This window comes from Pleurodeles waltl, chromosome 3_1 (genome assembly GCF_031143425.1).
Source record: "Pleurodeles waltl isolate 20211129_DDA chromosome 3_1, aPleWal1.hap1.20221129, whole genome shotgun sequence".
Taxonomy (NCBI): domain Eukaryota; kingdom Metazoa; phylum Chordata; class Amphibia; order Caudata; family Salamandridae; genus Pleurodeles; species Pleurodeles waltl.
In genome coordinates, this window is record NC_090440.1 from 395415641 (window position 1) to 395434129 (window position 18489).

At 42.1% G+C, this 18489-nt stretch overlaps 1 protein-coding gene across 2 annotated transcripts in view; it reads right to left on the reverse strand.

Annotated features, from left to right (window-relative positions):
• IQGAP1 (IQ motif containing GTPase activating protein 1) overlaps nt 1–18489 on the reverse strand; it is a 424957-nt gene that overhangs the window by 273746 nt on the left and 132722 nt on the right. For both annotated transcript variants that reach the window (XM_069222592.1, XM_069222593.1), the window contains 3 exons: nt 9398–9465; nt 3761–3874; nt 1329–1507 (listed from right to left, as the gene is read on the reverse strand). In XM_069222592.1, the coding sequence (XP_069078693.1) occupies nt 1329–1507; nt 3761–3874; nt 9398–9465 (361 nt within the window). The remainder of the gene's footprint in view (nt 1–1328; nt 1508–3760; nt 3875–9397; nt 9466–18489) is intronic.

Here is an 18489-nt window from a genome sequence, read left to right on the forward strand (position 1 = left end):
TTAGAGTGCTGCTGCAACTGCACTCAAACAAATCACAAAGTATATTCAGAAGAGAGCCAAGTCATGACCAAGGGATGTGCACTACCAGAGTGCTCTGGCATGCAGAAAAGCCCTGAAGCAGATACACACTTTCACTTTAGTGTTTTTCCCTATTCGATATGATCAGTACTTTAGGGTCCCTGCCTCTTTCCGTGCCTTGTGAGACAGAAGTGATAAAGATATGAGCACTGTGAAACTCCCGTAAAAAGGACTTTATGGTATGTATTTGCTCAGGATAGGTAGGTGCTTCGCAATGAATGAATTATTTGCTCAGAATAGTCCATGAGCTATACGAGCAAATGACTACATATTGCATTTTTAGAATTTCAGTTAGTTTATTCTGCTCTATTTACAAAGAGATGAGTTAGTCCTCATATTCAGCTGCACTTGGTCCCATTAGGTTTCTGCGTACAAAGTTAACTACGAATGAGGTCATTTTCAAACATTATGCCTTGAAATACAAACAGGTCTTTAAAAAAGAATATAAACAGACCCATTTAGTGCTAACTATAAATGTTTCAATGTATCCTAAGATTTTCAATCAAAAATCTTTTAACCCTATTGTTTTATTTTTATTTTTTTACATTTCTAAACATTTTCCTTACCTGACCTTTCCTCCATTTTGTAAATTTCCTGCAACAGCTGAAACCGGAAGTGACGTAAGAAGGATAGAGGAGCTATTTACTTGCTGGCTCATTAAGTTAAGCAGTGGAGTCGTACAAATTTTAAGAGAGGTGCTAAGATTGGCTTTTAGGTGCACACAAGTGCATGGCCTTCTGAGTCAATGCCTGAAGGTGAGCGTTTCTTCATTAAAAATTACAATTCCATTACTGGATATTATTTCCAGCTGCTCCCGGCGAGGGATGCCTACATTGCAGCAAAGTGAGGGTAATGATAGAAAAACTATGCTTAACAGGCTGCCCATTATACAACTAATTTGCAGGACAATACGATTTCTTTTTCAGGACAATTTTCGTACTCACAACCAGGCCTTCTATAAAATAATTAAGACTGAATCATATAAAGCTTTCTAAGTGATTTCTTCTTTAAAAAATTGACAAACACTCACTGTTGCAAAGGAAGCTCAGCCATGTGCAGGAAGTGAAGCGAAATATAGGAAAGAGCAAGTAGAGACAGCACTCACCTTTCTAAATTCGAATGAAAATAAGCAATCACGGTTTTTAAAAAAATGGCCTTGTTGATATAGTAAAGCTCTATAGAAGGCAATCCAACAGACTAGGAATGGTACAAGAGCATGCCGAAACAGTAAGTTCAATTAAGTTACCCACCCTATTGCGAGCATTGGCCATCTTACTCTGCTTCGCCTGGTACAGTACTTCCTGGTAGGTGGGTGCCTGGGCCTCGTTCAGGTTGACCAACATGGCATTTGGGTTTTTGAGTGCTGTAAGGGTCCCACCAGCATCCCCATGATCGATTGCGTCATTAATTGCAATAACTGCGGCATGCACTGTAAAAACAAGGAAAAGACAGTTAGCGCAGGGGGTGTCATTTGTTACATTTTATAGAATGATTAGATGCAAGGAATTGTTTACTAAGGTCCAGCAGCGTGGAACCGTCCACGTCAGAAACATAAGCCTCAATCATAAGGATGGCAATTACAGCTGTATGATTAAAAGATGAGTGTGAAAAGCCATGAAATCAGATTATGCATCTAAGTTTCCAATACCATTAACCACCGCTGTTACTTACGAAGTAGGCACTTTATTGTGTTCTAGGGCACTTTCAATTAAGAACATGTAGTCGAGAGGCTTTAAAATCCAACAAATTACTATTTCCAAATGATCCTGATAGATTTTGCAAAGATGAAACTGCTGAATAAGTAGAATTTGTCTTTTATTCAGAAAAAATATAAAAAATAAAAACTGAAGATTAATATGGGCCTTAGCAGGATAACCACCGCCCAAAATAAGAAATTTCACAGAAAACATTGATCAGTGGCTTGGGGTAATGAATGGCCATAGTAAATAGGTAGTCAGGAATAACACTTCTTCACTGTGAGTTGTGGCGGAATTGTTTACGCTCCAAATGCTATGTCCGAGGTCACTTGGTGTCAAGCGGAGTTGCTTTTCTCATAACATCTTTGGAACACGAGTAAAGTAGCAGATAAGTAGCCTTGCCTTCCCCTTGCATAAAACTACACAGTTTACCCGATTCTGACAACTGGAATAAGGCTGAACATGCGGGGGATAAGGAGGTCAAACACTGTATGCAGATGCTTTCTCAGAAATCGTTGCAACAGAAACAATATACACTGCACACTTGGAACATCGCACGAGTGCCAGCATTGAAACCGGGGTCACCAACCTAATACCAGGGCACCGGTGGGAGTCTGATTACTAAACATTCTTATTTTCTTTTAATTACGTTCAACTGCAAGGGTCGGGCCTCTTATGGCCTCTGAGGAACACTAGCATTGCAGCGGACAGTTAACGTTGTGTGTCCGCTCAGAAATAAGCACTGGAATATAACCCGCTCTCGTGTCTTTGACCTTTGAGATGTATAAAGACCCTTGTGCGCTGCGAAGCATGCACACCATAATGATACACCAGACAGCCAACAGCATGAGGTCGGAGTCCTCTAGGCGCAGCCAATGGCAGCTCTAAGTATAAAGTCTTAGTAACAACAGATCATACAACAGCTGTACTAGCAAGCCACATCTAAAAAGGTCCTCCCAGAGATAAAAGAAAAATTGTCGTGAGGCAATCCCGAGGGAGGTGGTGGTTAGTTTTGTTGGAATGGACGTCCTCTGTAAATATCCCTCTTGATGCCAGGCTGAGGCTACTGCTGTACTATGGAAACTTGCAATTTCTAGAACAATACGTAAGGGGCAATGCTCCAGTATTTACAACATAAGAACACGTAAAACCACAATTAAAATTAAGGGTACGTCTCTCTATTCAAGCCCCAAACTCCGCTCATATTGTCACCTGTTTCTCATGAGACTGTTAGTCACAGCAGAACACCATTGTTTTCTTGAGTATTATCAAGCATGGATAAGTACCTCCAGCCACAATGGGCACTACAAACAAGGCAGGTTCTCGCCATGGGACCTGAAACTGATAGAATGTCATTATTTTCCGTCATTTCCAGGCCTCAGAATCAGATGAAGACCTTGATTTAAGCTGACAAAGATATTAGTGACCAGAGAATCATACCGACAGGGCCATGCAAAGGAGATCTTGGATCGTTCGCAAAGCATGGATAACCACTTGAGCACAGAAGTAACTACACAAGTTGTGCTCTGTTTTCTGTCTCATGCCCCTTCTGGATTCCCCACTATGCATTGTGTTGTCCAGGAAGACATAATTTTCAGGAACGAACCGCTTGGTGGTTTCAGACACGGCTCTTTTCCATACTTGTTATCAGGTTGTCCAATCTTGGCCGAGTGGGACCTGGAGGAATAACTAGCCAATTTGCCATTGTCACTTTCCTAATCCTGTCCATCTTTTCACTTTGGAGGGTTGTGTTTCCTTGGCTTTTCCTGGAAATTTCCTAGTCTATGTAACAGTAGATGGAGTGATAGGGGATTGAGGGAGAAAGGTTTTTCTCCAACCAAGACTGCATTTGGCCAGTGTCCTGGAGATTTCAAACTCCTAACTAATATCTGAAAACTACCATTAAAACCATTTAAGAAAATTCGAGGCATCTATGTTGTCTGTTCATTCTAGACAACACACACTTAGCTGAGCTCAGTACTCACATGCTGCTTCATCTACAGACAGTTCATTGGCCAGGATTCCTCCAATCTTGCTGAACGCGGGCATCTGAATTCCATATTTTTCCAGCTCCTTTGTCATGTTATCAATCTCTTCCACTGAAACACAGAACAGAGGTGACTGAAAAGCAAGACCAGGACCCAGTGCTAGCACTGATAACACCTGGAAGAGAAAATGCTCATTAACCAATTGGGAAGTGCATTTTTCAGGATGCTGCGTTTCAGTTTTTTTTAAAATAAAAAATATTACTCATGTATAGTGCATACTGTGAAAAGCAGACTTTACTTCTATGAGTTCTGGTTGTGGGTGGGTGTTTATAGTGAGTCATGTTTGGGAGGTGCAGAGTTTAGGCTGCAGATAGACTACATTTCTCTCTGTGATCGTCTGTGAGTCATAAAGAGGTTCAGATTACATGTTCATCCAATCCTTGGCCTCTCCGCAGGATGCAGAGAGCAATAGTTAGGTGTGCCAGTTGCAAATGTGATTATATGCGAAAGTGTGAGAACTGTCCAAATATTACGGGGGCAAAAGATAAAGAGAAGCTGTGCTTTTAGGTGAGTGGGTGCATTTGTGTGTGTGAATGAGGTGAGGGGAAGGAGGTGCTAGCAAGTATGCGCAGGAGAGAGTGAAAAGAGGGCACAGAGGTCTGAGATATGCAAATGAAGGGTTTTAGAAAGATATCAGAAGAAAAAGGGCATATGAATCTAACTGAGGGACTGCAGAAATAAGTGTGCCTAGGTTTACTAACCCTTTGCTCCAGGTGTGCATCACAAAAGAGAGACAAATCTGGTGAAAAGAGATGGGGTGGGATTTACTTTCCAACATTAACCAGGTTTTGCTTTGTTAAGTCCCCCAAAGTGAGGCAAAGTTGCACAATGCGTTACTTCGCGTCAAGTGTGTGGTCTATGGGTGGCACATGAGTGTTCCCACTGTTCAGGGACTTTGGGAATACAAAATGATGTAATTGACTCATTTACATCACAAACATATAGCGAGATAACGAGTCGTAGAAGTGTGTGAACTGATGTATAGGAAACGGTAATTAAGAATGAGTACAAGGTATAGGAGTCATTACATGTCAATTACAGTCATTATATGCTAAGAGTGTTTGGTATGGAGAAACAATGGGGCACATTTACTATATTTTCTAGCAGTAATCAAATTTGCTGCAGTGAGTTGCATGAAAACGAAAGAGCACAACACCACACCTATTAAAATATGGCGCAGTTGCCCTCTCCTCTAGAGCTGGAATACCTTCCGCTGACTTGTGCCAATACACACACCTTTGCACTTCAGTGTGCGCATGATGTCAAACACACTTTTTATATTATAATGGTTCACCTTCCAGCAGAAACCCCATGATTTGACAAAATTTCACAGTTTACCATTTTGTTTTTTTTCTGAACAGCTCAGCACACATGCAAAGTTAGGAAGGGTTGGAAAAGTAAATCTTTTCTCCAATTTACGTCTGCCTAGAAGAGGTGTAATTCTGTGATGCAAATCCTAACCAAAGTTACCAGATATGGATTAGCATCAAAACCCATAGGTGGGTGAATTGGAACATTCATGTATCACTGATGGTAAGCCTACTTGATGCAAAGTAGTGCATTGGGCTACTTTGTGTTACTTTAGGGCTAGTGTCCAAAGAGCTGCTGTCCAACACAATTCAGGGTTGGTGCTGGAAGGTAAACCTGAAAACAACACTTTGCACCAGGTTTGCATCACTTTTGTGATACGAACAAGGCACAAACTGTTAGTAAATCCACCCAGTAAACTAAGGATTTGAAACGTCATAAAAAAATTGGGGGTGTTATACTTATAAAACTGTATTACTACCTAAAGGACCTTTTGGTAGCTGCCCCAGACTCAAATGATTGAGGAAAAAACAATCTGGTTCTAAACCTATGCCCTGCAATTTGCATGCATCTCTTTGATGCCAGTTCATAGCTCAACATGCTATACTAGAATGATCAGAACTTATGAACTCCAAAGAACAAAACGTTCTCTGTGACAAAATCAGTAACCCATTGAGCTATTTACATAAAATGCAAATATATGACCTGCATGTTGCGTATTGTGCTTTGCAGCAGAAGATTACCTTCCACTGGTACTTGATCATTTGTGAACATTGGGATTAAATGAATCGCAGATCTCTCCATCGTGTTCATTAACCACCAGAGTTATCATACCCTGTAATCATCCCCTGAAAAATGTCTGGCACACAAAGATCTCTGCAGGCTGCTCTTTTATCACCTTGGCCTATAATGCAAAGAGTTCACCCTCGAGCTTCTGCGGTGGCTCTGGTTGCACTGCCAGAAAGCTAGCACTGATGGTAACCACTGCTCAGGAATTTACAATTTCGTTACTGTCTGATGTAATAAGCTCCATGTCTTAGGCTGATGCTTCCTACTGTCAAACAGTAACAATAAGACGCTCAGTGATCTCTTTAGGCCATATCAAACAGAACCCTTGAAATAGTTCTCTTGGATTTTTTCACAAGAAGCTCAATACAAGTTGCCATCATCCTTTACAGGCCTTTCTTTATGGCATATGCAGTCTTCATATTTGAGGTGTCACTGCAGACAGCAGTGTAACCATTATTTCAGAATATATCACTAACAAGGGTTTGCATGCATTTCTTATGTTTATCTTAGTTGCCTGCTTTGATTCAATGGCTTTCATCCCCTTTCTTCTGCTTGTTCTGCACCTGGAGTTTTCATCTTTATTTTCGAATGGTCTAGGTTATCCCTACACTGCTGACTTCAGGGAACTACTTTTTGTGACTTAGCACTACATGAGAGAGCATGCCCAGCTCCTTTCTCTTTAGTCTCTATTCTGAGCTTGTGCATTAGCGCTCTTTGCTGTAGCATCTGCCTTTGTCTCAGTCTTTTCCCATCTGTGGGTGATACTTGAACACTTGGGACTCTTTCCTTCAGCTCCCTTTACTTCGGCGTTCACCATCTTTCTCTCCCCAGTCATCCTCTGTTCTCCTTGCTCTCTCCTTCACCACTGCCTTTCTATTACTTGCTCTGCTACCAGGCCCTACCCGAAGGACACCCGGCCCTACTGGACTCTCTCTCCGCCCTTTCCCACCTAGCTCCCAGTACCAGCACCTCTCCACCATGACTGGATTTGGCAATGCATTTGCAAAACCGATTAGCAAACGATATATAATTATAAACATATGTTTATAATTCTTAGATTAGACACAAAAGGATTTTTTAAACTACCTCTCTTTATGACACATTCTAGTCACAACACTGGCATCGCTGCCTGCTAGCTAGGCTTGTGCAATATCAAAGCCCCATATATACAATGAATCAAAGTGACTAGAAAGCCAAAATAAATATTGGTACCCAAATATTTCATTTTTATCTTTCGAATTGGAAAAAGTGAGTTGCGTTCACCTAAGTGAGTTTCAGGTGAATGTACAAAAATAATGCCACCCTGCTCCGTTTAGGAATAGAAAATACAATAAAACACGTTAAATGAATGAACTGCGTAAAATTAAGCGAAGCATAAGTAAAATATTAGGTTTATAGCTAAGCCCCAAAAACAACCAAAATGCTAAAAATGTGCTCCTGTAGGGAAGGTTTCAGACGCTTAGTAAAATACTGGCAGATCTCCCAGCGTGGGTAGAAGGCATTTGGCTGGAAATGACAGCCTCGCAATAACAGCATAAAGTTATGGCCTAAGAACACACTGTTTTAGTTATCCAGGACTGCAGTAGAAAGCACTGGACTTGAAAATGCACCATAAAATTGTGTGAATCACAATCACGCACTTTCGCCTGTCAGGAAACCAAATGATTCAGAGACCTATGACCAGTTAACTCGAAAGTAAATGGCAAAGTTTACAGACACAATGGAGGTGGCGTTATGTACTCGAGACGTTCCCTACAATGAAATATGGCTTAACGGATACCTCCCTACGACAGGACCGCTCTTCCAGGCCTGAGCTATTTTTTTACAGGGGTGGTAGTCTAGTGGTTCTACTTTAGTGTTCAAAATAATACAGGCCCCAGAGTGCAATCATTCTTTAAAGACCAGGACCTGAAAGGGGGTGTCATGTTGACATAAAAGAAGTGGGGAGTCAAACAAAGGAAAGATCACACTCTACTCTGGAAAACAGTGCCTGTCACTACAGAAACCCCTACCTACGTGAGACAACACTAGCAGTGTTCAAACACACAGATTTGAGAACAATCAGAGAAGAACTTTCCTAGCTGCAACATTTAGAAAGATCACAAAAGATAAATTAGAGTTTGGCAGAACAGGACAACTGACATAAATTGGTGGTGAACCTGTCCACAAACCAACTTTTCTCCCACCTTTTTTAGAAGTAGGAAACTAATATGCTTCTGACGGCGGAGTCTCAGCTGTACACTAGGGTCGGAGCATCAATCTCCTACCTTATTTAGGCCAGGGCTCCCTGTCCGAGTCCACTATGCTAACCATAACGGACCCAGACACAAAAAGAAACCCCGAGATGCACTCTCAGAAAACACTTTTCTTTGCTGGAAGAAACCTCTCACCTTGAAAGTTTATTTCTACAGAGCAGAGAAAAAAGTAACAAAAAGCATGCCTGTATGTGTTTTTGCCAAAAGTGCTCCAGCATCGACGGGAGAACGTATGAAGACTTTAACTAAAGGGTGCCTGCAAGCTAAAAGAGGTCTCCACATTTTAGTGGCCACACTGGTATTGGGTTAGAGTAGGTAGGGCCTTCGCAATAATTGTGGGCTGGTGCCACCTGCAGAAGTATAAATGGACGTCATAGTCCATTCTTTCACATGAATTTTTCCAATGTTTTTGGCCATATGACACATAATAAAATACAATACAACAATATCAAAAGGAATCGGTCCTCAAACCTTTTTGTGTAAAGTGGCAATTAGGAATTTTAAACAGACCTTTAAAGAACAGTAGAGTACTTGAACCTAGCATTTTTGCTATTTGCACGAGGGCATGTGCTGAAAAGTGTAGCAAACCCCAAACAGATACCAAGTTGTTAACACTTACCTAACACCATTTCTGAGAGACAAGTTGTGGAGGGAACAGCTGTCTCCAAAACCTTACTAAACCAAGAATGCTCTGGTAATGACATTAATTAAGAAATGAGCACAATGCACCCTGACCAGTATCAGCAAGTGTGCATATTTTCAAACAAATCATAGTCCCATAACTCCACTTAGACCTTTACTAAGACCGTCTAAAGAAGCAATTTATTTACACGTCTCCTCTGCAAAGAATGTCGTGCTGTTCAGAGAAATGCAACTCAACAGTTTTACAATTCACTTTCATATTAAAGCAAAACCACAGACTAAGGTTTGGGACCACACCCATTGAGATCACTGAACAGCATGGACAGACTTCCATCTCAGGAGCTTGTGCTTTTGATGATTCAAATTTTCAGAAAGTAAACACCAATATGAATAGTGCTGCAACGTAAGGGGTACAATGGACTTACTGATCGACCGCATTCGAGGAACTATGAATTAACATCATGTCCTTTATCTGAAATGATGCACTCATTCAAAATAAAAATAAAACATTTTAAAAACACAACATATACGCCCAGAAGATCTACAAATACATCCGCAAATAACATAAATTGTTCCTTACCTGTAAAATCTACTTTTCCATAAAGATCCTGTATCTGCGGGGCCAATCCCAGTTTGAACAGGTACAGGCTACGAAAAACATAAAATTTTGATCAATTACAGGGAATGAAGCCAGGCACGTTATATCAGCTCGACGTTTTATACAATTAGGGCAAAGTCATGCCAGAAGCTAATGCTCAGCCAAATTGGTGGGACTCCCATTATTACTAATGCTACTCCACCAATTATCTTGGACCAATTCCTACCAATTGCCGACCCTTTCCTTCTTGAGACTATTAAAAAAAAAACACTTAACGAGATCAACTCTGGACACTCACTTGCCAAATATATGTCAAAGGTAGCTATTTTGTAACACACAGCGCTCCAAATCATATTTAATCACTCACTTGGGACTGGGTCGGTGTCCAAATTGTAGAAGAAAGCTGTTGTAATACCACTGCTGAAACTTTCTTTAGATTTTACTAATCCTCATGACATTCAATCCATATAGCTTTTTCTATATTTATTGAAACTTCAGGAAAAAATAGTTTTTACTCAATTACAATGCTTCATTAATAACACAGCCTGCTTGACTCCTTCAGGCTGGCTTGCATCCCAGGAGTACTGGTTGTGGTTTCCATCATGATGATCTACGAAGACAAATGGATGCTGGGGGTGTGAGGTACTTGTTCTCTAAGACTTTTTAGCAGCCTTCAACACTGCTGACCACACCATTTTTATCTCAGGGCTTTCAGACATAGGGAGTAGGAGAACAGTCTTGACCTGGCTGAATGTGATTCTATTTGAGCATAATCATCATCAAGTCTTGGACTGGCCACAATGGTATCCAAAATCATAAGTGGCTGCTTTTTCCAAATCAAAATGCTCCATATCATCTTTCATTTCGTAGAGCAACATTTAAGTATTCCGTTAGTTAATTCCTTGGTCCACTATAAACTGGACCACGGAAATGTTGTTTTCTGATCAGCCACAAATAAGCTTATTATTAAGCATTATCTTATACAGAATGCCTCAAAGTGGGAAACTGAAGTTCATACTTATCACTCCAGTTATGCTGGTTCCTCATTGTCTTCCTATACACAATAGATTATTCTTTAAAGCCATGCCATTTGCTTATAACGCAGTGCACTTAAATATACCTAACATTATGGTTGTAAAGTTTATCTGGTATAAACCAGCCAGATTTCTCCATTCGGAATATAAATTTCTGTAGCCTATACCCAAAACACACTACTAATTTTGGAGAGAGACTCTTCTCCACCACTGTCACTAAAATATGGAACCACTTCTTCTGTTCTCTAAAGGAAGGCTTTACAGACCCAATTCAGAAATACTTTAAAAACATATCCGATCAAACCCTAACTGATCTGATGGCTCCATCTTCACAAATACACAAGTAGTCAACTCACGCCAAGAAGCTGCAAGCAAATGTGACAATCCAACAGCCATATCTGCTCATGTTACTTGTCTCCAGCTATAGCCTTTCCTAATTTGTAGTCTTCATCAAATGCCTAGAAGAGTGATGGAAGAATGGAGGTTTAAACTGGAGTGGGCTATGTCTTAAAATAATGTAATGTACTAGAAAAGCTACATGGCCTATTTTCCAATCATGCTGTTCGTTTTTCTTATCTTCTTAAAATGTTATGAGCAAATACATATGTGAACAGATGGTGTCAAGGACTAAGGGCCTAATTTATATATTTTCAGAAAAAGTACTCTGTCACAAAAGCCACTGAGTACAATTTATGCCAAAATAAATGTGGGCGGACCTTTGATGGAACAAATGTGGAGACTACTCTGTCTCTGCTGTGGTTACACCCCTCTGCCGGCCCGCAAGAGCAAGGGGCACCGCAGGTTGACATGTATGACCTAATTTAGTTGTTTTGGAGCTCTGCTTTTGAAAATTTAACAAAAAAAAACAACAAAAAAAAAACTTTGCCTTACAGCTCCGTCATGTTTGGCGGCAACCTTGCAATACGTTAGCAAGGATTGCCTTGATTTGGGCCCGAAGGACATTTCGAAATTCGGTCATCAGGACTGCCGCCAGGGTGACCGAGTAATTTACTCAGTCGCTCTGGCAGAGGACGGCTCAGCCGCCAAATTTTGAATAGGGTCCTAAGTATTATTTGATAGCACTGCCTTCTCAAATGTGGCACCTTTTCCCAAATGTTTTGAATGTTTAAGACAAAGCTTGTTCTGCTTACAGAAGCACAAAGTTACCAATTAACATATGAAGCAGAAAATATTGATACTGTGGTGTACTCCTAACATCAAGGGCATTATTGCAATCGGGCCAAAACAAACTGTCCTCGCTGCAACAGTACTGATTTATTGCTAGTTAATACACACACCACCAAAAAGATCTATCCCTTCCAGGGCGTCTTCTCCAATACCAGCCCCTGGAGCCCCTAACTCTTATGTGGTTTAGTGCTACATGACACAGCTTACATTCCACAACTAAAGAAGAAAAGACTACATAAAGGATGGAGTAATAGTACTCCACAGCAGCCATGCTTACATATTTCATCACAGGTTCATCTGTAAATTGTAGAGAATATTGTAAGAAACATTTTCAGACTGTGACGTCTCAGAATAATTTATGGACTAATAACGCACAATGCTTCTCTATCCGACCCATCAGCAATCGAAGGTCACATGCAAACAGTGTTTGTGCCAAATTTTCAATTTAAAGGCATGAACATAACTACCAGGCCTAAACGTTCCTATTTAATATATATTATTCACCCCTAGGCTAGGCTGTAAACAGCCTTTGGGGCAGGGTGCATTGTATTTAAAAAGTTGGACATGTACTTTTAAGTCTTACATGTCCTGGAAGTGAAAACTCTCACATTTGATTTTTATTACTGTAAGGCCTACCTCTCCAATAGGATAACACAGGGTTGCCTTATTACATTTAATAAGTGATAACTTTTGTGTGGGAGCAGTTGGGAATTTCATGTTTGGTGTCAGAGGATTTGTAATTGAAAACCCTCTTAAAATGGTAAAGCCAGTTTTTAAGTCAGAATTAAAAAATTCCACTTTTAGCAAGTTGGCATTTTCTTGTCCTAACCCTTTGGTGCTTGGAGGTCATTCCTGGGTCTCAAGACTAGGTGCTGTTGGAAACTGGCCTTTGTGCATTCCTCCCAGACAGTATCACAAAGGGGATTAGGTGTTGGCAGGATGGGCCTTCTGTTGCAGGATGAGGTGACGGAGCTGTTACTTACCACACTTGCACTTCAACGGTGCTGCCTCAGCACACATACAAAGGACTTAACACTAGCCAATTGTGCCCCAAAACAGACTGGGACCTGGTCAGGGAGGCAGGATATTCCAGACACGTCAGTAGGGGGAAAAACCCAAAAGCTTCTCAAGTTTCAAAGTGGGCACCAAGTAATAAGAAAGGACCCTCAGACCCACCATTCAGGACACACTTGGACCTGTGAGTACTACAGAAGAAGGACACCCAGCTGTCCTGTTCTTGAGGCCTGCCATGTTTGCTGAGAGAGGTGACTGGGCCTGCTCCCTTCACCCCAGGCTGAATCCAAGAGTCAGCTGACAGACAGCCTGTTCTCAGCTAGAAGGACATAAGCTCCAAGGGCCTAACATCATCTGCCCAGCTGACCTGCTACCTGGAGCTGCAACTGGACCTGGAACAAAGCTCTGATCCCCAAGAAGTGCCTTCCCGGGTCCTTAACCCTTGACTGGCATCAGAGAGTACTCCTCTGACTTAAAAAGGAGAAATCCTAATGTTTTGCGCTCTTTGCAACTGCAAAAGGGTCCATTTGCACCGAAATCCTGTCTGTCGCAAGTGCAGAAAGTCAACGCATAGCTCATGTGAATCCAAATGTAGCGTTCTCCCTAGCCTGGGTACCCACTTATGACTATGCCACACACAGAGCTATGAGTTATACATCTTCAGTGTGTTATCGTGAACTCAACATTCTAGTTTTGCATTCACTGCACCATGTTCTAACACTTGCGCCATCATGCTACAGAGTCCTTCAGGATCCAAAAAGGTTCCATCATTTATTCTCACAAGACACAACACCAACTCTTCGTGCTAGAGTGACTGCCAGAAATACAAAATCGGCACTTCACACTACAGCAACAACCGTCTGTGACACCCAGTCTGTTTTTATTGCTACATGGACAAACATCTGCATTGCTTCACCCCGTAACCAACACCCCAATTTCTCATCATTTTAATATGATGTTAGTATATCAGTAGATCACATACATCATAAATAGTTTTTGTGAGTGATTGTAGTTTGGGAAAAAGCACCAATACAAAGTCATAACACATTAGTTTAATTAGCTATTGTTGTTTTTGTAATCTAATGCAATGCAATAAATGCTGGAAAACAAAATTAACAAGTGTGCATCATTATACTGAGAGAGTGTTTGAATACCAAAGACTGAAGGTGCACCGAAGAGAAATTCTCAAAAATGAACACTGCACAATTCTTTATGCAGTCCAAGTCCTCTGATTTTGGGAATGTATATATTTTGTGTTGCTTCTCTTCACTCAGTAACTCACTGACCCGCACAGCTGACGTTTCTCATTTAAATCTCAACTTATTGCAAATAGCCAGGCTTGAGATTGGCTACAACCCAGCGGTGATAGCTTTCAAAGGCCTGCTCTTTGCTTGAAGCTTTTTTTTGGCAGCTCTTATAGGCTGCAAAGCTGCATTAACTTGGTGTTTTGAAGGAAGCAACAATCCATTTATTAGAGCTGTAAAGCAAATGCTAAGATTCACAAGTGGAGACTTTCGAAATTTCCCTTTAGGCAAGGACACAATTTGCTTTTTCCCTTCTGGATCACTGTGCCAGGATAATCTAGGTATAACCGCTTGTTGACTGCTTTTTGGGGACATTTGGAAGGGGGGAGCACTCAACACTACACAACTGGAGATGTAGTCCCTTTGCTTCTGTAGGTCTCCACACAGGCTGCCAATTCCAAATATGACAGATACACTGGAGCATTGAGAAGCTCCTCTCTATTCTGTTCCTGGGTTACCATCTCTGGAATGCAGGGCATCTTCACTAGAGACAGGCCCTTTTTGACTAAATGAGAGACTAGAGTTTCATTTAGTGGTGGATCCTCCTGGTGTGTGCACTAGGCAGAATTTGGCTAGATGTAGTTGGAGCAGAACCCCAGCCTGGCTCTTTTGTCCTCCACAGTTGCCATACGTTTGTTCAACGGGGACTCCTTCCAACTATTGGAAATGCCAGTGAAATAGTCAAACTAAATTCTTCATCTATTTCCCATGCTTTCTCTCCCCTTTCAAAACGTGTGCAAAACAAAATGCATCATTTCTTTATTTTTGAACTTTTTGTTAACTATGTTGGGCACTTTGCCTGGGATTCCAGACACTCTAGTGTTTATTTTCTATAAGGTTTCTTCATTTTGGGAAGACCGCCTATTTAAAGTTAGTTTCAATTTGTTTCACTAATCTTATTTGATTTTTTTGTGTATGGAACTGAAACCCAAACTGAGTTGAACTTTACCAGCGTAGTGGGCCTTCTAATACCCGCTGGAACCTGCATTTTAATTTACAACCGGTATAATGGAAGGAGCTGCAGATCTTGGGTTTAGAGGACGGATTTACCTGGATACCGACATACACGGCAGTATGCTTAAGACAAGGTCTACATAATATAATGAGCTTCACCATGTGCCTTTCGCTATTATCGCCCACAAAAACTCAAACCATTAAACTCCCATGCTGGAGTTACTGGGGAGCAGGGAATACAAGGTTAAGAGAGAAGCCAGAGTTTGAGCACACATGCTGTTCAGAATATCACCAGCTACTACTCTTAGCCCAGTGAGCTTTGCTGCTTTTCACCCTAGCTCCACTCTGGTTTTTATAATCCAGGATGCATGCCCAAATCCATAGATTGATACTTTCCAGCAGCCCCTGCAGGGGCTGCAGCACCATGATTGGCCGCTTCCCTCCATCTGTGGCACCTTCTGGCATGCATCCTGATTTATCATGCTCTCTGGCCATCGAAAGTGTAATTTAAATGTTTACTGTTTTAGATCTTAGATTGCTATTCTGCCTGGGGATTTTGGACTCACCGTGTGATAGAAGAGAACCAAATCCTGTAATAGACCACCAAAAGTGGACACAATACCAAAAGAGTAAAAACTGAGGGCCTTCTGGTTTCAGTTTGTGTCAAGGGAGGAACGGGGAGGGGATTCGAAGGGGACTTGGGCCGAAGTCAATGTTAATGAAGCAGCGGGGTCTAAGGGGTAAACTGCAGACCGGGCACAAATTCATACCAATATAATTGCACTGATTTTGATAGTTATGCTATGATTGCATGCCTGAGACGTGGACCAGAGTCACTGTACATCCAAATGGATGTAGCAAAGCTGCTGTATTAGTCATAAACTCCTAAGACTGCATTCTTCAGTGAGAAAGAGAAGGAACAGGCTTTGTCTTGCAGAACTGGGTCTATCTATTTATTTGGTTGAACTGCATCCCAACATGCACTGAATGCAACACGGATACTGGTTTTGATAGTGTGGCCCCAAACTCTTATTTCGGATTTAGCCTGCCAAAACCAACATGCTAGCACAACAATGGAAGAAAGATGACTTTTTACCCTGGGGTTTCCCCAACCTAACAGTAAGTATTCCTTTATTAAACCGGAGCCAAAGAGAAACTTGTAGGGCAGAAGTGGAGACAAGGACGCTACTGGATAGAGCATGAACATCACTGAAGGCAGGATGGGATTTCTGGCACTGCCCACTACTCTTTGCCGGCCTCAGTACTGAATAGTGTACAAGGTGTCCAGAATCAGAAATCTCCTCTATGATACCAGGATCTTGGCCTTTTTCGGTCCCAAGCAAAACCTCAGCATCAATTTGAGATAATAGCTCATGAAATGCGTCCGCAGACAAGAACAATGTGGAAAAGTATAAAAGTACAAGTACCCGCAACGGAGAGGGTGAGGCAAGTGGCACCCCCTTGGTGGAAGGGACGCTTGAAAACAACACTGTCTCGAATCCCAGCTCAAAAGCAGGAGCAGGATGGTTAGACGTAGTGCACAAGACTTTAAAAAACAGTCCATCTGGATGGGAAAAGGAGCTAATGAAGAGAGCGTTCACACTTATCGGGTGCCAGGGAGCCCAAAGTGACAGCATGTGCCTGCACGTGAAGCTGAAGTAATCAGCCCCAGCACCCACAAACATACAACTGTGCTGCGGCAGCCTGGGCATCAGCTGCACGCCACCGTAGGATTCCATAAATAAACATGTTCCCTGCACACATGGAATCAGTGCAACTGAAGGGGCAGAGTTCAGACCATGTGTTACGGACCCCCTTACTGTCTGTTTCCCCTAGAAAATCCGCCGAGACGGGGAGAGCGAACAAGCTTAAGCAGGATATGATTTTTGGGGGGCTGTAAATCAAGAGCTTCAGAAGAGCATGTTTGGTACCCAGGGTGTAATTCTTCAACCTTCCCACACCATTCCTGAAAGACAGGCTCTGTGGAGGAGTAAACACCTAGCTGAGCAGGGGCCCGGATGCTGAATAGCCCGGACATTAATAAACCTGACAAGAGGCCGCCTAAACATTGCATATGGCATAGGAACATCTGGTGAACATATGCAATTCTTACAACTTCTTTCACGTGTGTCCTGGGAACCTGGGGAATGAACAAAGGTACACTGCAGATTTCCCATCTCTGCTGAAGAATTTCAGTTTGTCAAACATCATGCTCATCTGAGGACAACTAGGATGTAATTTGGGAACAATATGTTAATATCCCGGTCACTGTGAACAATCTACCACAGAATAATGCAAACGGTTCCTGAATTGAGACATTTCAGGAAGGAGGATTTTGTCAAACAGCTGCTAAGAAGCAAACTAGTGACCGGACATTCACATTTAATGTCATTTGCCCGCAGTGTAATTTCTGATCTTAAAAGCGGGTCGCCCAAAAACAGATGTGCACTGCATGCGTCGGGCCCTGATTCAAATGGCCGACTTCCCTGATACATCATAGCTATCTGCAGTCATTCGGGGCTGGACAACATGTGCTACCTCCATGGGACTGGTGGCAATGTCACCAGAGGTCTTAACCTAGTGATATTCCTAGGGTGGGTCCTTGTCGGGGTGGTAGCAGATCGATATAGAGGAATGGCGAGTGAATTTAAGGACTGCTGTCCAGGACTCTACCACCACCCGTACTAGAGACAGGAGGGCTTTCAGAGAGAGCGCAGCATGCTCCAGTGTTATTTTTTCCGACACAGCTGGCCCCTACCAGCATATGTAGTAGGGGAGCACAGCAGGTTTTGAGGGCTATGCACAAATATGCACTTTTATGCACATAGAGTATACAAATGTAAATAAGGGCTACATTTTCCTTCATAAGATTAGTATGCCTAGATGTGGGTCCTGTGCACACTGTGCCATTGGAACCATGCTATACCTGGCCGATGAGCTCTAACTAGGGTGAAACCGATCCTGGGTTGCTGGTGTACCAGTTCAAGGAGGACCTGACCTGGTGGTTCAGGCTTGGCTATTTCCACTGGTGCAGGGTCATGAGTGATTTGCATATGGCTGGGTCCAAACTGAGGAGGCATGTTGAGCAAGATAACAATGGACTGGAATGTAGCCCAGAGTAATTTCCAGTGACTGAGATTAATTGAAGCATTCCACTCATCACTACTTTGTATACTTTATTTTTTATTTAGACATGTGGCTTAAAGTAAAGAAGAACGTGCTATGGTGCAGCCAGTATTAACAGCATCATAGCTCTTTTTTCTATAGCCATGATGCACAGCAGCCCATGCTTCTGTGCAACATGTCTAAAAAAGCACTGAGGATGGAAGGAGGGAGGGAACAGAAACAACGGACAGCAGGTGGCAAGGAAGCAACACCAGGGTCATGTGTGGGAGAAGGGATGGAGCAGCAATGGACACTGAGAAGTGGGCGAGGGAACATGAAAGAGCTGCGGAGGAGGGAGACAACATTGGAGAGGGGAGACTGCACTGTGCCATGCCATGCACTCTTCTAGAGTGCATGACGAACAAAAACAAAAAAAAATACTTTGAGCAGTGAGCGGCAAGTGGAAGGAGAGTGG